General features: G+C 41.5%; 1 protein-coding gene across 2 annotated transcripts in view; it reads left to right on the forward strand.

Annotated features, from left to right (window-relative positions):
* LOC148031298 (RNA cytidine acetyltransferase 1-like) overlaps positions 1-21,211 on the forward strand; it is a 136,392-nt gene that overhangs the window by 47,148 nt on the left and 68,033 nt on the right. For both annotated transcript variants that reach the window (XM_087684820.1, XM_087684819.1), the window contains exons 8-11: positions 14,146-14,239; positions 14,317-14,415; positions 14,919-15,055; positions 15,226-15,320. In XM_087684820.1, the coding sequence (XP_087540946.1) occupies positions 14,146-14,239; positions 14,317-14,415; positions 14,919-15,055; positions 15,226-15,320 (425 nt within the window). The remainder of the gene's footprint in view (positions 1-14,145; positions 14,240-14,316; positions 14,416-14,918; positions 15,056-15,225; positions 15,321-21,211) is intronic.

Raw genomic sequence — 21,211 nt, forward strand, 5'->3', positions numbered from 1 at the left:
TTTGCTCTTGTTGTACTTAAGCAAGATCTCTGGTCATGGCTACATCCTTCTTCTACAGGGTTTACTTTTCATTCTGTGCAGCATACAACTGCATGGTCGCGGTTGGACCGCATGTACATCATGCAGGATGATGCTTTTCTTCTTGAGATGCTTGAAATGAAAGTGTTGCAGCAATATGCCTTGTCGGACCATTTTCCTCTATAGCTTGAGATGCTTGTTCAATCCATTGCACCTTTTAAGCAATTTCTAGATAGACTCCCTTTGCGTTTCAACTTGTCTTATTTGAAGCATTCATTCTTTCAGGGTTATATGTAGCAATTGATTGATAGATTTTTATTGGACTTCTCCTCTGAGGGCAATGCTTCTTTTGAGCGATTGCTCTCTAATGTGCAGTGAGTTGTTCGGTAGTATGGGATCCATCATGCCTCTCTTTGTCGGCGGCGTCGACAAGCAGCAGAGGAATTAGTGGCTTTGGTTCGTTCTCTACTGGTGGAGACTCCAGATGATGTATTTCTGCTGCCATTTGCTATGTGTTTGGTTGATCTTCTTAAAGAGTTTCAGTTGAAATCTTATCAGCAGGCCAAATTGTAAAATTTGATTGAGAATTGGCAAGATAGTGCTTGTCAGACTCATAAGTTCTTTCGATCTCTTCATGCATCTCCTGCTCGAGAGAATATGTCTACACGCCAGGATGCAGAAGGTCAAATGGTCACTAATCCTCAGGCTATTGTGAATATGTGTAGGAATTATTTTCTAGACCTTCTTGGTTCTACTCCTTCACCTTCTGACCAAATTACTCATACTCGCTCAGTTTTCTATGATTTGGTCCACAATCAGGTTCCACATGGCAAGCAAACTACTTTGGAGACAGATATTTGTGAGGCGGAGGTTATGGATGTTTTGCTGCACACTGTACATCCTCTTCAATATGGATGCCATTGTACATCCTCTTCAATATGGTTTCATTAAGGGCCGAAACATTCTGCATAATGTCTTAAATGTGCAAAATGGCTATTGACTATGCAATGCACTCTAATCAGGAGGTGGTATTGATTCAATTGGACCTGGAAAAGGCTTTTGATTATTTAGACTGGTCCTCCATTGCAGAACTTATGTCTACTATGGGCTTTGGTACTCGGATGTCTCGTTTGATCTACACCATTAGTGTTGCGGCTTCTTCGAGAGTTATGCTGAATGGTGGTGTTACCGAGCCATTTGTCCTTGCACGCTCTGTGAGACAGGGTTGCCCTTTGAGTCCTCTCTTTTTTGCCCTTGCGACTCATCCGGTTCTTTCGATGTTATCTCATATGGCAGCTTCTACTCAGTTGACTGGATTGTCTCTTCCTTTTGGACAACACTTCATTAGTCAATCCTTGGCTGATGATAGCTTTATGATTTTGCGTGCGGACAAGGATAATCTTCACAAAGCATTAGATGTTTGAACTCTCTTTGGTCATGCTTCGGGTCTTCATATCAATGCTTTGAAATCAGCCATTCTTAGTTGCACTGAGTTAGATTTGCAGTCATTGGACTGGTAGGGAATGGTTGTTCCCTGTGGTTTCATTGTCAGGCATCTTGGGTACCCTTTGGGTGTTAATGTTCGCCCGAAGCAACTACTAGAGTGGATTTCACAGAAACTTTTCATTGTCAGGCATCTTGGGTACCCTTTGGGTGTTGATGTTCGCCCGAAGCAACTACTAGGGTGGATTTCACAGAAACTGACAGCTAAGTTTCTGTATTGGAACTCACAGGCATGGCCCTTTCATGTTCACCTCAAAGTGGCTTAGACAATTATGTTGCCAATGCTCACATATTTCTTGCCATTGCTACCTTGGACTACTACTACATTGAATGCTCTTACTCAGTACATTCGTTTCATGTTATGGAAGGACTCCTTGCATGCAGGCATTTCATGGATTTCTTGGTCGCATGCATGTACCCCCAAACGCATGGGTGGTAGGGCTATTTTGGATGCCGAAACTCATATGCTGGCACTCTGTTGGTCTCTTTTTCGTGCCATATGCTTGGATCATCACCCGTGGGTCTTTATAGGCCGTTATTTTCTTGAGGATCACGGGCTTGTGCATGGTAATACTCAAATTGGGAGCTCCTGGTGGCATATTCTTAATGCAGACTCTTGGTTCTTTAGTCCTTCATCATCCCTACTTGCTCATTTGGTATGTTCTTGGAAATTGGTTCTCCAAAAGGCTCAATGGCATCCAGCAGAGGACCGCTTAGCTAGTAACTCTTTTCAACTGGAATTGTTGGCAGCCTCGCGATTACTTTCTTGGGAAGGTAAACATGAGCTCAGACCAAAATTTAACTGCATGGCACGTTTGGGCTTGACTTTTGTTGCAGATGCCACCCTTGCCAGTCGCAATGTGTTGATATCGTTTCGTACAGCTAGGAGGCTTTTCAGGATCCCTCGTGGATATCGTGATTTATGGGGACAGCTTTTGATGATGCTCTAGAGCAGACAACCCTTTCATGCCCTTGCTTCGAATCATCCCTGGCAGGACTGAGCCCTTGCAAGCCGGCTGAATTTGGAAAAGGCTTCAGCTAACAAAGCGTATCGTCTTCTGATTAAAGATCATCAATGACTGGTTACTAAAGCTAATACTGTATGGGGATTGCGTAAATCTTAGTCATGGTGGAAGGTAACTGTGATGGAGGGCTGGTTGAACAAGACACCTTTCAAATGCAAGGTCTTTCTTTGGAGGGTGAAGATCGGTGGTCTTCCTCTTGCTTCAGCCCTTTCCAAGCGTCGAATCTCCAACGACAATTGTTTCTTTTACACCACCAGTGTGGAATCGGCTCGTCATTGATTTATTTCTTGCCCTCTAGCTAAGAAAAATTGGTTACTTTTGTCAGCGGTTGGCGAGCAGTGGTTGGTTTCTCGCTAAGCCCCTTTTGATTGGGTTTTTGCGCGGCCCAAATACCCCACACCGGCACAGTCGCATATGAAGATCTTGTTTCACTTTCTTACATACTGGGGCTGTTGGCACAATTGGATCATTCGGAATGCTTTTCTTTTTGATTCAGCCTCTAATGTTCAGGGACATATTGCTAGGCTTAAAGGTCTCTTGCATTGGCAGATAGATCTCATTCTGCATTCTGACTTACTCCCTCGAGAGGACTTACTTCCTTGGCATATGGCAATATCCTCTGCGTCTTTGCCATGACTTTTGTAACTCTTTTGTTGTTTAGTACTTTATAAATATAACATCCATTACGAGAGAGAGAGAGAGAGAGAGAGAGAGAGAGAGAGAGAGAGAGATTTGGGGCATGTACAAGTGTGTGGTGGAGAGGAAGCCTAAACAACACCTACAATTTACCCCAAAAGTGACCCCAAATGGTCACAAATAGGCACTTGAAATTGTTGGAAAGTTTCCATTGGACGCCATCGGACATGATTAGAGGTGTCGTACTAGACAGGATGGATGGGACAAGTTGACCCATAGGTTTGACATGAACAACTAGGAGGGGCAGCAACACCAAGCTTGATTTGTTTGAAATGATTTTACGTGACCTTCAGTCTAAAGGCACATTCAATGAGAAATTGCATATGAAGTAACAAATATAATTAACATTGGATATCTTATTATATGACGATTGCCCTCTAGACTATCCTTCTTCAATTATTAGGGTGTTGTATTATTTTTAACTAGAGTGGATGGATGCCTCATGTGGGCACCTTAGAGATTGCCTACCAAGCCACACTTACATGGAAATGAGCTTCTAAAACCATGTCAACTCATATATTTAATATCCATATTGCGACACATAACAATGGGCCATTTGATCCTTGTTGTAGGGTTTGTAGTGGCATTTCTAGTATGGCTTGTAATCAATGCAATGTTGATGGGTATCTTGTTGTTACATCATTGTATATCTAGGATGGGCGTCTATAGCCTTGGTCACAATCTTGGATCATTAGTGTCAGTGTGCAAATACACCAAGGGCAGTTTAGGGTTAGGGTAGGGCGGCCAAGTCCTTTTTTTTTTCAGAAACTTTTTTTTTTCAAAAAAGGAAATTCTATTAATAAGATCTTGTAGAAAAACCTAAGGCAAAATAGAAAGTAAAAGGAACTTTGTAAAGAGTAACCAAGCATATCACAAATACAATGGTCTTGTGAATAAGTGATATGGTGGGCTATAATGCTAAACCATTTGAGGGGTAGTATGAAAGAAAGTGCTCAAGTCTCATGTTTGCAACAAGAAGGCCTCTCTTCTTTTCCTCATCCTCTTAGAGTTGCCTTGCATCCTCTCCCATCTTCCATAGAGAGTATGGATAGTTTCTATTCAAATCCTTGATAAAATCTATGCTGTGGATACATCCTAAGGGTTCATAATATGACTGCATCTCACGGTCTAGATGTACCAAGCTATGATATAATATATTGGCAATCAACTCGCATGTGTGATAGTGTCTTTGGGTCCATTGCACCTACGAGTAATGTGGAATGGGAATCCTACTCAGATGCTTCTCAATGTCGAGAAAATAAAAAATCAAGCTTTCTCATAGCCACATAATGGGCTTTATTTGTGACCCACGCTATAGCCCCCCATGTTGCTACCATGGTCTTTAGTGTGCCATGGAATATCATCTTGAGGGCGCTCCTTGATACCTCCTAGGCTCTAGGATAGTCCCATAGGCAGTGTCTCTATGTTTTCTTTGGCTTACCACATCTTGCGCATGCTAGTGGGTCTGTGTGGTATCTAAGCTAAGTCCTCGCTATATCCAAGCCAAGTGTCAATCACTATGCTCCTATGAGCTCGAGGTCATAGAAAGTGGGATATCTTCCTAGGCCTAAAGATGTCATGTAGCCTCCCCCCATCTTGTCTAATCTTGCTGATTTGGAGGGGGCCATCCTTGTCAACCATAAAAGTCAATGCCTTTGTCTCCACTAGTTGTTATGACTGTTAGAAGAATGTCCCCTCTAGAGGAGAGAATAATCCAAGCTTGAGAAGTGTTTGTCCGCCAATTTGGTGGAGCTCCCTCCGTTATGGCCTCAAACATAGCTTTGGCTCCCTTGAGACCTTGTAGTCTCTATATTTGAGTCTCCTGCTAGAATGCAAACCAATCTCCCATGACTTAGTGACTCGTAGAGAGAATCTTCCCCATGATAAGTATGTCCTCCCTCCAAGAGTGTGGCAAGGCTATGATCTCAAATAGTGATCGAAGAGAAGAGGGTGCCTGCTCTTCTCCTCGGCTGTAGTCGGGTGTAGCTGGTGAAGCCTCAATGACATAGATCTCCATTCTTTGATAATGGTAGTTGTGAATCTGGTCTCAAATCTCCTAAAAGATCGAGTGAATGTTGGGCTGCCATGGTCCTCCGTGTATAGGTGTCATAGCTTGAAGGCCCCCCGAGTCCCTATTAGAAGTTTCTTCCAAGATTGCTCCTTGGAAGTAGATCCCTAACAATGAGCTTAGCCAATAAGGCTTTGCTCTCTATTATAGTTTGCCAAATTTGGGCTGTGCCAATGTGATTCGTGTGGTATGGATACTTATTAAACTGTCAACGTAGGTGTGCACACCTAGTGTCTTAGAACATTAAAGTAGTGACACTCGGTTCTAGAGTAAATAAACCTAACTCTAGTTAGTTGGTGAAAGGCTGGTTAGGTCAAAACCCTTGACCGAAATATTAGTTGTATTTTCACTCTATTGTTCAGTTCAACAAGTACACTCTACTCTCTTGCTTTAGCTCACACACTGTCACTCTTGACCCAAAATAGAGTGCATTGCTGTTATTTCTTGGCTGAGTGCTCATTTGGGTCAAATTGGGCGCACATTGGTATTTATGTGATAGTTTGGTACTTGTTGTATAATCCCGAGGGGATTTTTGGTACTCTAAGTACAATCTATACTTCAAGAGAGAAGTATTTGAGTGCAGATTTTTGTCCATTACTGATAGCATGGCATGTCATGGGACTAATGATCAGAGCAACATCCTTGGTGTCCTCACTCAGGAGGACAAACTTGATGGATCAAAATACTGGTTGTGGAGTTTTATGGTTCACAACGTTCTTGTAGCAAAGGAGTTGTGGGACTATGTTATAGGTGATTTGTAGCGACTAGGAGGTGTTGCATCTCAAACACCTCAGTGTAACGCTAGCGGACAAGCTACTTGTGTTGTTGCCCCTTCTTCCCCTCCTACTGAGGATGAGAGGAGATGGGGCTCAAAAGATACACATGCACTTTCTTTGATTGCCTTGTCAATGAAAAGATCAATCATTCCACACATCTGATCTTGTAAGACCTCAAAACCAGCATGGGATGTACTCGAGCGTATGTTTGCAGCATGTAACGAGGCCAGAATATCTTATTTCTGTAGAGAGTTGGCTAATGTGAACATGGATGGGGGTGATAGCATGGCAGATCACCTTACTCACATACATGATTTTCATGAGCAGTTGCTAAATGTGGATGAAATCATTTAGAATGCTGAATTGATAAACATCACATTGAACTCTCTTTCAAAGTCGTATTTTGGTTTCCACATCCCTTTCATGTTGTCTTTTGGGGGGGGGGAGATAGTTGCCCCTTATATTTATGGAGTTGGAAGGCCTCTTGTTGCAAGAGGAATAGACTCGAAAGAATGTTCCATTGCGTTCATGAGATGTGGCTATGCTTTCCAAGTTCAAAGGCTTAAGGAAACGTCAAGTAAAATGCAAAAAATCAGCAAAAGGGTGATGCTGCATAGCCATCAAAGAAGGCTTTCCAAGACATAGAAAAGTCTAAAAAGAAGGGAAAATGCCATTATTACAAGAAATCAGTTCAATTGATGAATGTCATAAGAGATTAGATAGAGAGGAAAAAAAGGACTTCGGTTTGGCTGTCCAAGAGACATCAACTAGCAAATCTACTGATGGTGATGCATCAACCATCTTTGTGGAGGAGGACTTTGCATTTTTTACTTGCAGTTATGATTCTTCAATGACTGATTTAACATTTAATTCTACTGAAACGTAGCTAGCATGGTATTTTGACAGTGGAGCTTCAAAGCACATCACTTCTAGGAAGTGTTTGTTTTCCTTTTTGCATTCAGTCCCTGTTGGGAAGTGTGTTACATGTGCGAACAACAACAATTATGATGTTTGTGGCATTGGGACAGTCACTATTACTGTTGCAGATGGTTTTGACTTTATGCTTCTAGATGTCTTGTTTGTGCTTGGCATTACAAAGAATTTGTTGTCTATCTTTGCTTTTAACAAGCCTGGTTTTCAGGTCATCTTTAAGGATGACAAATGCATTGTCAAAGACAAGGAGATGGATTATGCACTCAGGTATTCTGGGACCTTGTATGAGGGTTTATTTTTGTTGAATACCTACGATTCAGAGTCTGATAATGCTTTGGCAGTCACTATTCTATCGCTTGCTATGCAGCATGTGGAGCTATGGCATGCCTACTATGGACATATGAGTTATGGGAGTTTGATGATCCTTCATAGGTGTCGTATGGTAGATGCATTGCCTCCAGTTGAGACTCCACCTCCTCATGCATGCAAGGGATGTATTTTGGGCAAGATGCACATATTTGCCTTCATAAAGTATGGTGCAATGCATGCTGACCGGAAATTGCAGCTTATTCACTTTGATGTTTGTGGTTCCATGAGGACACATGTACTTGAAGGTCATCTTTACTTTGTTACATTTATTGATGAGCACTCATGGTATTCATGGGTGTATGGGCTAAAAGCAAAATCTGATGTGTTTATGCATTTTAAACATCTTGTTGCAAAGCTTGAGGCTGAAATTGGCTTGAAAGTGTAGACACTTTGCACGGATAGAGGGGGGTAGTACATGGCTCATGGTTTTGAGACATTTGCTCGATCATGGCATTATGCATCATACCACTATTAGAATGATTCCTCAGTAGAATGGTGTTGTTGAAAGGAAGAATTACACTCTTATGGAGATGACTTGTTGTATGGTCAAAAGCAAGGGGTTGCCTCACAAATTTTGGCTAGAAGGCCTTCAACATGCAAATCATGTGTTGAATTGTACATCCACTACGGCATTGAAGACGATCACCCTGTTTGAAGCTTGGCATGGCAAGAAACCCAAGGTGACTACTTTCGGGTATTTGGTTGCATAGCCTATGCACATGTTCCGAAAGAGCTTCAAGGGAAAATTTATGACAACGTTGGTGATGTCTTTGAGGGTCTCTTGCCACTTTCTTTGTAGTCCGTACTTGCTGTAAATGGTTGGACAAACATAATATATCAATTTGTTGTGCTGTACCATATGCGCTTGAACAAGAGGGTATTGATGGTGGTTTGCCACATGCAGTACAACATGAAAGGGCTGGTGTAAATGCAACAAAAATAGTCTTGAGATGGTTGTTACAAACTCTCCAGGAGAGTAAAATGGATGCTCCTTTAGCTCAATGCTCTAAAAGGGCTGCTAGACATGCAACATATGATGCAGGGGGAGCCCATTTGGTTGATTTCACAGAAGTAGATGATTGTGATGAGCATGTATTTATGAGCTCACTATTTGGATGGTGATGAGTCTACTTCCTTGGACGAAGCTCAGCAAGATGTAGATTGGATGCAGGCCATGTAGGATGAGTTAGACTCTATTGTCACTAACTCTTCATGGGATTTTGTGGATTTACCACTTGGCAAGATGGCCATTGGCACAAAATGGGTTTTTAAACTCAAACACAAGGTTGATTGTACCATTGACAAGTACAAAGCATGATTGGCAACTAAAGGCTATGCATAGAAGAAGGGCATAGATTATGAAGAGACTTTTGCTACTACATCTTGTATGAGTACAGTGAGGTGTGTAGTTGCTATGTCTGGAAATTATGGTTGGAAGGTACATTAGTTGGACATTAATACAACATTCTTAGATGGGGATTTGCATGAGGATAGTTATGTATCACAACCTCTTGGGTTTGTGGTTAAGGGGAAGGAGCACATGGTATGCAAGCTAAACAAAGCTCTTTATGGTCTCAAATGGACTCCTGGTGTATGATACTCTAAAATTGATGCATATTTGGCCATCAAAGGGTTCAAAAATAGTCCAACTACTCCCACTCTATGCATTAAGAATGAAGGGGGGGACTTGTTGATTCTCATTCTTTATGCAGATGACATGTTGCTCATTGGACCTTCTGAAGCAAAAATTGCAAATTTCAAGGCTAAATTGAAACATGCATTTGCGATGGTAGATATGAATGTCTACACTATTATTTGGGGATTCAATTTACCCAAAATCGGCATGGTATCATAATGTCACAATCACAGTATGTGGATAAGTTGTTTCCTATGGAGCCAAGCTTAAAGCCATCTATGCATGATGGTGAAGAGATGTCTGATATTGCAATTTACAACTATGTTGTTGGCTGTCTTATTTATCTTTGCAACACATGCCTTGACATTCAATATGTAGTATCTCAAGCGAGCAAGTATATGTGTAGCCCACGGACTATACATTGGCAAGTTGTTAAGCGGATCTTCAGATACTTGCAAGGTACTCAATCGCATGCATTATTGTTTTCCAAGGGGGGAGACTTGCAATTATAGGCTTACAATGTTCAGATTGGACTGGTGATACAGACACTAGGTAGTCTACTGGTGGACACTGTTTCTTTTTGGGCCCTTAATGCATTTCATGGCTAAGCAAGAAACAACCTACAGTGGCTACCTCGTCTTGTGAGGTTGAGTATAGGGCAGCCTTCACAGCAACAGTGGAATGTGTATGGTTGCGTATATAGTTGGCTAATCTACATTTACCATTGGAGGGTCCTACACCCATTCTTTCTGATAGTCAAGAGTGCTATTGTAGTAACACGAAATCTTGTGTTTCATGCTCGCATAAAACATATTGAGGTGTATTACCATTATGTCAGAGAGAGATGCTATGCAGGAGAGATAAGCTTGATGTATGTTTCTACATAGGAAAATGTTGTAGGCATTTTTACCAAGGCACTACCTCGTGAGAAGTTTGAGGCTTTTTGCAAGTCCTTAAACTTCCTACCCTTTGCTCATTGATCATTCCTGTACTTTACCACATTTGCACTGCAAGGGGGTGTTAGAATTTGCCAATTCTATGGGTGGTGCCCAATGCTTTAGTCTTTAGTTCTTTTTCAAATTTTAGTGTGAACATTGTTGAGTAACCACTATTTCAGTTCACATATTTCATTTAGGGTTTCACATTGACAGTCCCAAAAAGGATTGGTGCCCACATTTTGGTCACTTGTTTAGTGGGCACCCACATAGTGGTACACCACCCTAGACAGCTTATGCCTATAAATAGGTAGTCACTTCATTCATTCTTCACCACCTGACACCACTCTCTCTAGTCATTTTTCACCACTTTCTTTGGCCACCACTTTCCTTCTCTCCCCAGTCCCTTCCATTGCCCTCACACCCCTTCAAGAGGACATTGCGGTTTGTGGCTCGTGGCTACCTTCACCCTTCCTCTTTTGCTTCAAGTGTCCTATTCTAGTATTAGCCTTGTGGACTACATTTCTCTCCCTTGACTATGCAGATTTCCCATACATGTTGTTGCCTGATTCAAACATGACATTGCAATTATCTTTTGAGCTTTGGCTCTGTTGTATTGGCTTTGTTTCTCATTGCATGATTTAGTGCATCATCATCGTGCTCTTTTTGTGTTTTTTAGTTTCTCTTCTCTCTCAGTGTTTGCCGTACACACTCTGTGTTACTCTCTGTAAACCCTATTGTCTCTTTGCATCGTTGCTTATTTTGACATGGTATTGGAGTATACGTGTTAGAGTCAGAGTTAGAGTGAGTTAACTCTAGTTGAGTTGGAGCTAGGTCTATCTTAGACCTATCTTGTACCTTTCATTTTTATTTTTTCTGTTTAGCAAGTACACTCTACTCTTTTGCTTCAACACACTCTCATTATCTCTCTTTTCTCTCCATAGTTGGTTGTCATTTTCTAACAATGTCCATCTTACCTTGGCAGCCCAAACAGTCAGCCCAGAGGGGCCAAGGCATTTAGACAAAGGGTACTTATCGGCTACCTAGTAGCCTACTAGGGTTTGCAAAGGAATTGGGACCTCTTTGAACCTTTTTTTGTGGGTATCCTTTCGAGTATGTTGCTATGGGGAAAAAAGTAAGGAATGGTTAGATCCAACATCACAAGACAAAAAAGCTATCCCAACCATTTGTGGGTGTCGCTGATGAAGAAAATATAGAGGGTATGTGCGGTGTGCTGCCATAGAGTGTTAGAGAGGACTCACCCTTTTTACCATTGATGATTGGCTTATTCTTCTTGAGTTTATTAAAGACAATCGCCAAATGCTCGGGATGCTTTTTTTCATTCTTTTTATGTACTATCATGTCATGAAATAATGTACTTAGGACACATCATCTTAATTGATGGCACTAGGATTGACCCCCAAAAGGTGAGATTAGTGCTCAAATGGCCTATTCTTTGAACCATTAGGCAAGTGAAATCATTCTTGGGTTTCATTGGATTTTATCATAAGTTCACAAAGTGGCAAGCCAAAAGGACTATGTTGAAATTGCTAAAACCCTTGACACATTTGCTTAGGGGTATTTGAAGCTAGAAGAAGCATGTAGGCCGCCCATTGTTTGGACTAGTGATCCTGATTAATGTTATCAAACATTTAGACGACTATTTACGACTTGTGGCTACTGTGCTAGGGTTGCCCTTCATTATCTCCTTGCGCGACAGGCTCAATTGAACGGCCTAAACATTAGGCTATAATTCAAGCATGGACAAGTTAGAGGGACACCTACAAGTGTATGATGATTGGTCTTGCCACAAAGCCTTCAAGTGAGATTGTCATAGGGATGTCAAATTTTAATGCTTTGCTTAGCATTTGATTAAGTTGTTAATCAAATATGCAAATGTGATGTGCAAGTTAGTTATTTCACAATGATGGGCCAAGGACCTAGAGAAGTCAGTGGATGCCAAAAGCAAAAGTTGTAATAAGTTGTACTTGACAGGCACTAGGTGGTACCAAGTGTCAGCTTGGACCTAAGGCGTTTATTTGACCAATAAGTGTTAGTGGTGACATTAGGAACTAGGCTTTAATTGATTAATTTATGCCGGTTTAGGGGTCAAATAATACACATGACCACTTAGGGGTCAAAATGGCATAGCCAATTTAATTGTAGATGAGCACAATTACTTTTTTACTTAATCAATTCTGAAAATTAATTAAATGACTGAAATTTGTTGAAAATGGATTAGGAAGGTTGCCACTTGGCAAAACTTTCCCATGCAAGTGAGGAGAAGGCTGCTGGAGGCTGGAGAGAGCTGATTCCAGCTTGGGAGAGGCTGATGGAAGGAGAAAAAAAGACTATCCAGCTGTAGATGCGTGCTATCAGAGCTGCTCCAGCCATTGGGAGCGGCATTTTCAACAGGCAATAGCTGCTTAGGGGTCTATAGGAGCTGGCAACAACTTTGGTGATTAGGCACTGGTAGGTTTTGCTCTCCTTGGGGGCATGTGACAGCATTTTGAGCCCTTGTAGGGGTTGGTTGCAGAAAATCAGCCATAGACAATAGTGTTGTAGAAGATTCTAGCCCATTTTCATGACAGATCTCTGAATTTCCTTAGTAGTTTCTCTCATTCTCCTGCCTATCGTCAAAGTATCTTGGCGCAAATGTCAGCCATTTCAAAAATCAGCCATGTTTGGTGGACAGCAGGAGTGTTTACTGCTGCAAACCTAATTTACAGAAGTATTTAGGGTTCAGCAGCCACCTCAGGTCCCATGCTCAAAGATTGAAGGCCTAGTACTTGGAATAGTTGCTGTGAATTGTGCAATTTCAGTGTTTCCAAGAGGCTAGCCCATCCCAATCAGATTTGGGGCCAACTTTGAGTAGCCAATGGCCAATTGAAGGTCAATCCTTGGGTGAATCGAGGGGCGAACTAGTAAGAAGGCTTGCTGGTCATTTGTGACAGCAATGGGCATTTGGATAGCGAAGGAGATTGAAGCAATCTTAGTGTACTTCTTCCAAGTGCAATACAAGATAAGATTAAGTGGTAACATTCCATTTCACTTTATGTGAATTTTATGCTTGCTGTAATTAGTGTTAAATCAGGTCATTACTACCCTTTCGGAGAAGGAAGGTTGGTTTCAAAGATGATTTGTGTCGATAATAACATGGTAGCTAGAAGCTTGGATTTGTATATTGCCTATGGAATACAGTTCTCCTCAACAGGAGCCTTTGCAACATGTAAGGGTGTTGCTTTGAACCAATATGTTGTAGCAAGACGAGACAAGCTCTATGTGTGCACGCATATGTGCACACATGCTCGTGTGTGTATGTGCATGCATGTGTCGGTGCATGCGTGCGTGCGTGTGACCAGATTTATCTGCTTTTCAAGTTCTGCATAATATATTGAGATATAGATCTATTCTCTATTCGTTTGTCTTATAGACCAACTTGGCCTCTAGTAGGTGACAGGATTTTCTTTTCTCTCTCTTAATTGTTCCTTCCTTTGATCCATACTTGTGGCCGTGAGGTCCTATTCCATGGGTATCATGCTTGTGAATTTTGGCCTAAGATGCATCTATGAATCATTATTTCCATCTATGCCCTTGTATTGAGGAGCGGAGCCCTCTTATGGGACTAAGATGCATTGTCTCCATCTGGGCTGTTGTATTGAGGACTGGAGCCTTCTTATGGGACTGGATGATGACGTTGAAACAATGACTTTTCTTGCTGTGACTGAAGGTGAGGTATCTGCTAGAACAAAACTCCTAGTATTGCAATCATATGTATATAGCAGGAAGTATGTGGAAGGGAGGGAGGATGAGAGTAAGATAGGGCAGGTTACAGGGCAAAGAAGTATAACTTTGTTTGAATTCTGGAGAAACTTCATACATTTTCAACACATGTGACTTCAGTTTCAATCATGTGAGTGTTAATTTCCAAGGGGTTGCTTGCAAGTTCTCATTTTCACAATGATCTGCACAGATGTGAACATGAATGCACTTGGGTTCCTCGTGTTATCTTCAGTTTGTTGTTACTCCATCAATGTTGTATTGTTCTTTTCACTTAACGGATAATGTGCTATTGATTTAGGTCTGCCTATTAAATGAGACATGTATCGAAAGCATGCACTGTAAGAGTGTTTGGAAGTGTCTTCCCTGCTTTGCTATTGCGCTTTAATAATGGTGCATATTCCAGGTACTCCAACATTTTTGTCACTGCCCCTAGCCCAGAGAATCTGAAGACACTTTTCCAGTTTATCTTCAAAGGCTTTGATGCTTTGGAGTACAAGGTAAGTTATATCACACCAAAGGGATGATGTATTTCGCTTCTCTTTCTGTTTCCTCATAAGATTATGGTGATTTCTAGGAGCATCTGGACTATGACTTAGTGGAGAGCACAAATCCAGAATTCAACAAGGCCATAGTACGTGTAAATATATACCGTCAACATCGACAGACTATCCAGGTGGGATTAGCTGTTTGTCAATGACACCTTGACCTGAATAATGCCATGAAGTAGTTAGGGAGATCTATGGTCAGTAGTTTAGGAAATATGAATACTATTTGGCTTCTCATATTTCTTCAGTGTGGATTAGAAAAGAACTTACTGTGTAGCTTTACTTTTTCAAAAGGAGAAGAGAGGGAATGCTCGAGAATAAGAGAAGCAGTATTTGCAGAAAACCACACAAAAAACTTCAACATTAGTGCTCTGCAAGTATTTCCTAGAGTTGCATGATTTCTCATCATATGGACGTTTTTACATGCAGAGAATAGGAGAGTGGGTGGGTGGGAACGGGGATGAATGGAAGAGGGAGAGGTGATGGTGAGAGAGAGAGAGAGGATTGGGGGACTGGGGCTAGGCACACAGGCAGACAAACAGGTGTTACTGCCCTTCAGTGAGGTCCTAAGCGCTTTAAGGTTCCCTGGTGCTTCCAGTATGCAACTGATCCCATGGTCCCATTCTTTCAGTACATACAGCCCCAAGATCATGAGAAGCTGGCACAAGCTGAGCTTGTGGTAATCGATGAAGCTGCTGCTATTCCTCTGCCTATAGTTAAGGCTCTGCTAGGACCTTACTTGGTCTTCTTGTGCTCCACAGTGAATGGGTAAGAAAACCTGTTTACTCTTATCAGAGATGTCACGTTTTTCGAGTCTGTTATGTCTAAAACATGTTTGTTAGAAACATTCTTCACATGTCTGGGATATGAATGGTCAGAAAATAAAGCCATTTGCTGACTCTGAAACTAATCTTTCTTTATGACTTTTCTGGTCACAGTTATGAAGGCACAGGGAGATCTTTATCGTTGAAGCTAATTCAACAGCTTAGAGAACAGGGCCAGGCACACTCTGCTGAAAACGGCCCTGTGTCAGGTAGGTCCAGCAGGGAAATGACTGATAAGTTTATTTAACTTGTACGCAGTATGCTTTAAAAGAGGAGGTCTACCTAGGCATGGGCAAGGGTGTTTTTCTGACAATAAAGAAAGGTTTATGAGATTCCAACGATTCTTTTCAGTGCTTTCCTTGAGCCTTTATGCAAGAGTTTTACCTGTCTGCATTTCGGTCCTCCGCAGCATGATTTCCTTCTAAATCTTCTCTTGAACTGGGAACTTCATTTTTTTTCTCAGTACTTTTACTGAGCTATATGCAAGACCTTCACCTATCTGCATTTCAGCCCTCTGCAGCATGATGTCCTAACTTCTTGTAAAATTTCTCGTTAACCAGCCTGGATATTCAAGTATGACCAAGCTAGTTGAGTGGTGCTTGAATGCATGTGATGAGGCTGCTGCAGCTACAGGTTACACTATACAAATGTTCCTTGTCTTAAGAAATTATTCTGCTATTGATTGAAATGAATGGGCCTATTAAATTTTTATGATATTAGCCACACTTTATTTTGCAAGAATAAAACAGATGGTAAGGTTAGCCTTTCAATGAATTCAGGATAAATTTGATTATCAGAATTGTCTACGTGGCCCATGTCTGTTAGATCAAGTGCAATTCATCATTATGGCCTATATGCTCTGTTATTTGGACTAAGTTTACATTCGTGCTCTTCTGCCTATGGCTATAATTTTGTTGAAAATAAAGAGGGAAAAGAAGAGTGAGACTTTTCGATATGTGGGAGCCTAGTGGTGCTGCCCCTCCTCCACCATGGCTTCTTTTTGTTGAAAAAAAAGAGAGGATGTTTAGTAATATAATTAGCCATACCTTTTTGGTCACAAGAAAAAAAACATTCAATCTTTTCTAAGAGTTAGTCTAGAAACATGCAAAGAGACCTTGTCTGTGCCAATGCAGAGTGATTGTTGGCTTTACTCTGATCCTACTTATCTGTATCCTCATTCCCAACTTGGTTGTGTAGCCATAGTTGCACTTATATGTGGTATGGACTGATCCTTACTGTACGATCCATACTTTATGCTATGATACAAATTGGTACAGAAAAACAGGCCTTGTTTTTTTCTTTTTTGGACAGTTGGTTTGCCTTCTGACCTCCATCGTTTGACCACTGATCTAGCTGTTTGGTGATTGTTTTCTACTTGATTTTAATCCTGGTTTTGATTGCTTTGCAGTTGTACTCTTAAAAAACAGCTCCTAGCCTCAAACCTCTCTCTCCAAACAGCAAGCTCTCACTCGCTCTCCCTCCTAGAAGCATCGAGCTGTCACTCTTGTTGTCTCTCCCCCAAGCCTCTTTCTCTTTCAAGCTTCACTTCCTTTCTCTCTTTGAGAGCAACAAAAAGGAGATTAGAATTGGAGGCTTCCCCCAGGACAGGACAGGTACAATATTGCACCAGAATTAGAGCGGGGTTTCATCCTTGAAATAGATGAATTGAAGGAATAGTTGAGTAAAGCAGTCCCATTTGTGGACTCGGGGGAACCCAGTGTTATAATACCAGGCAAGAGTAATGTATATGGACATGATAGAAAAAATAGCAGTTATGAAGCAAACAAAGTCTTTCCAAGGGACGAAGGTGTGGATAGCGGATAAGCTTGACTCCACTTCAACTAGAGAGTTGACCAGCAGAATTGGCTGACGTTAAGAGAGGCAAGGAAGAACGGAAAATGGGTAGTGTACAGAGGAGGCAAAGCAATCATTAGAGACTTCCATACCCCACCTCCCAAGAAATAAATCAGTGAAAGGTTATAGCTATCTTCAATGCTCATGGAATGATGTTTGCTACAGTAACACTCTTATGAGTCATAAGAATATGGTACTGCCATTCCCATTTTTGGTTTTCCTTTTGCCTATATGGCAAGATGCCTGAAGTGGATTGTAACAATGGATGTATTTAATTAGTCCTATAGTCCTATGGTACTGAGCTGACATGCATGACAGCTGATGCTTTCACTCCTTGCTTGCGTGGATCAGCCATGCAGACTGAGTAGTCCGCTTCTTGCGGAATCGTCCAACTAATGCCATGCAGATGCAGCTGCTCCCTGCCAGCCTGACATCTCGCTGCCCTGTCATGTGTGAATTCAGTCAATAGTCAAAGTTACACTAAGTAATACATGCTCCCTAGCCATAATCATCATTTAGCCCCATAAATAAATTCCCATTGATGTGCAGCCCCTTCCTAGGCACAAAATCTTGGGGAATCTTTAGCAGCTAACATCAATTACTCGATTTTGTACCAAAATTTGGCACTTTTCACATGCGAGCTCAAATTTCAGCAAATTTCAACAATTAAATTTGGGGCTTTTGTGAAACTTCCTCTAATTCATCGATGTTGAGGCCAATTACACCTACATTGACACTTACGCACATCGGAGTCCTTTTAGCTGCAAATGCTTTATCAACGCCATAAAATTTTCAAAAAATTGTAAGTTTTTGGTCTTTTCTTTGCTTTATTTTTGTGTTTGTGTTGCCCTTGCTATTGTACTTTGGACAGCCGTTGGTCCAAATACCAGCAATTTCAGCAAGCAATGGCATGGCAAAACGATTTGCTCAACATGTTTGGATTCTTAGAAAAATTGGATGGCACTAATTATCCCATGTGGGCATTCATGATGAAGCATGTTTTTGTTGCCACCGAGGAGCTTTGGGGTTATATATGCGGTTTAGAAGTTAGCTACATAGAATACTACAAGTTCTTCTAGCTCATCCACTATCATTATTGGATCTTTTGCTCCAGCTCCTCTTGCATCTCCCACATCAGATCAGTTGAGATGGGATGGGCGTGATACCCAAGCTCATGCTTTGATTGCACTTTCATGCAAGAGACAGGTTATCCCATATATTTAGTCATGCACAATTGCCAAGGATGCTTGGGATAAGCTTGCTTGGTTGTATTAGGTACGCAATGAGGCTCATATAGCCTATTTACGTAAGCAGCTTGAGAAAGGAGCACATGATAGAGGGTGATTTTGTGGATGTATACATTACATGTGTCAAGGACATAACGGAGCAGCTTGCTAATATTGATGGAGTAATTCTCAATGCCTCTCTTGTATCTATGGTCTTAGACCTTGGTTGGTCTACTTGATACTTATCAGAGTTTTGCCACTACACTTCGCTTACTTTCAAATGGAGATGCTAATGCATACACATTTGATGCATTGGTATCACTATTGTTGCAAGAAGAGCAATCAAGACTGAATCACTCTAACATAAGTATGGACAATTAAGCATTTCCATCCAGCCATTGTAACAAACGGAAGTCATGGCAGCCTTCAAACTCAACGGGAAAATAAAAACCTTTTTCTATGGGCTCTTCAAGTACCAAGGATGGCCTTGCTAAGAAAAGAGGTGCAATTATTGTAGACAAAAGGGGCATGTTATTGAGGAATGTAAAAAGAGAATGGCAACTAAAAAGAAGAACCAATTAGGCATGAGTGTTGCTGAAAATTTAGCAAGTGTGAAGGATGGAACCACATATTTGGTAAGCTTGGATATTGGTTAGTCTTATGCTTTTATTGTGCATTGGTTGTATGATCCTTCTTTGCATGAGCATGATCTTTCAATTATGGAAAATTGCAGCACATGGTATTTTGATAGTGGAGCTTCCAAGCACATAACGTCCTTTCATTACTTGTTTCAATCATATGTAAATGTAGAAAAGAAGGGATCCATTGTATGTGCAAACAATGCTTCCTATGCAATTCAAGGTATTTGTACTGATACTTAAGAGTGCCATGGCAATTGTGAGAAATCTATTTTTCATGCTCGTAGTAAGCACATTGAGGTGCATTATCAGTATGCCAGAGAGGCTCCATGATGCAGGGGAGATTGACTTGGTTTATGTCCCTATATAGGACAACTTGGCAGTTGTGTTTACAAAAGCTCTCTGTAGAGAGAAGTTTGAAGCCTTTCCCAAGGCTCTAGGCTTGATACCATTTGGGGATTGATCTGCCTATTCCCTATATACGTTCATATCATTCACTTGAGGGGAGTTTTATTACACTTATTGTGTTTCTCCTAACTTTTGGTCTGAATACTTCCTTATCCACATACACTTTTTACCTTCTAGATGCAGAAGGGTTTTTTCCCCGTGTGAATACCAGTTAGTGGGTGTGGTACTTGGTACCTTAGGGATTGTACTTTTAAATTATTCTCACATAGTGGATGTGACCTTTCAACACTCTCTTTTGTCTTGCTATTCACTTGTTCACTGTGTGTGTGCGCGTGTCCATGGTGCTGAACCCTAACATAGCAATCCCCAAGATAGGTGTAGGCATGTATAGGGTAGGTTAGGGCCTTTCATGCAATGAAACCCTAGTTTGGGAGGGTCCATCCTCATCTATAAATAGACAGGTTGTTTCCATTCAGTCTTATCTCTTTCGTGTAGGTTTCTCACCCTTGTGTGCAGATCTTAGTCATCAGTCTCCCAGCAAGTGGTGGTCTAGCCTTCTCGATTGCTGCCATCACCTTGTTCTATTGCCGTATTCTTTTGCAGCATTCTACTGCGGTGTTCTATTGCTGCGTTTTCTGCTTGACCCACATCATTAGGCATCATTCTTTGCAGTCGCCTTAGTCTTCTCATACTTTGGTGATCAATGTTTGGTGTTTCTTTCACTCTGTCACTCCAATTGGGGGTCACAACAGTTAGGATCCGTCTTTAGCGGATGTCACTCTCTGACACAGTGCTTTGCCCTTCGGCACACTATATACTCTTACATTTATTTACAACATTTATTCACTTCAGAGTAGTGTTCTTTCTATTGCTTCTTCTATTTGTGTTTGAGTTTTGAGTTTTGCGTTTAGGGTTTGAGTTTTGTTTTCTATGTTTGTGTTTTTCTTGCTGTGCTTCTGTCGTGGTCGTACACTTTGTGTTTTCTCAGTGCAAATCCTAATAGTGTCTCCACACTCTTCTTCACATGGTATCAGAGTTGGTGCTCTTATAGAGAGTATCCTGCGGATATTGTGGAGTACTAGTCTTTGCACAATGCACTCAATACGACTCATAACCGAATCATTATGTCATAGACACCTTCTTCTCGTGACCCCATGATGTCTTATCAGGCTTCTCCGTCACGGGAGGGGGCTCAAGAAGCGGGCATTCGTCATCATGTATACCTACATCTTGTGTTTCATTTGAGCAGGTCAATTACTCTTTTTCTCTCTCTTCCATCGCCACCTCTTCTCTTGAAGCCATATCACCCTCATTTCAAAACCTTGGCTTACATTCCACATTCGCCTCTACCACACTGGGAGTTGGACATTCTATCTTTGCTCCTAGCACATTCTCATTCTCTATTCCATATTCACATCACAGTGCCTCGTTAGGGAGCATTTTATCTCTTAACATTGTCACATATCCTTTTTCATAAGCCATTCCGCACTATGGGACTTTGTTATAGTGAATACCACTCTCTAAAACAGTTCTCTCTACCTTTCCTCATGTAGACACATCTTTTGCACTTGGGACAGCTGTGATGGGCATCCCCCTCACTACCCGCAGCTACAGACACACACACACACACACACACCCCCCATGATCTCTCAGATGCAGGGATTTTCATTCTCTGCTTATGGTGTGTCGTCACACTTCCCATGGGGCACTCCTACGTAGGGATTTCCATCCTTTGCTCCAAGTGTCCATCTCTCTCCACCATGGGGTCCTCATGCGGTGGCAATGCCTATGCCTAGTTATCTGATTAACACATTTGGATCCACCGTGCATACTTGTCGAATGCGTGGTGGGCACTATGGGATTCATTCCCAAGTGTACTTCCCCTCACAATACCCATCCTATCCACCTTATTCGAGCACTACCACTCTTGTTGCCTCGGCCAATAATGCCTTCACGGATAAGACTCGGTTCAAC

The sequence above is a fragment of the Lygodium microphyllum genome, chromosome 9 (genome assembly GCF_053477565.2).
Source record: "Lygodium microphyllum isolate KBCC chromosome 9, Lygodium_microphyllum_v1.1.10, whole genome shotgun sequence".
Taxonomy (NCBI): Eukaryota; Viridiplantae; Streptophyta; class Polypodiopsida; order Schizaeales; family Lygodiaceae; genus Lygodium; species Lygodium microphyllum.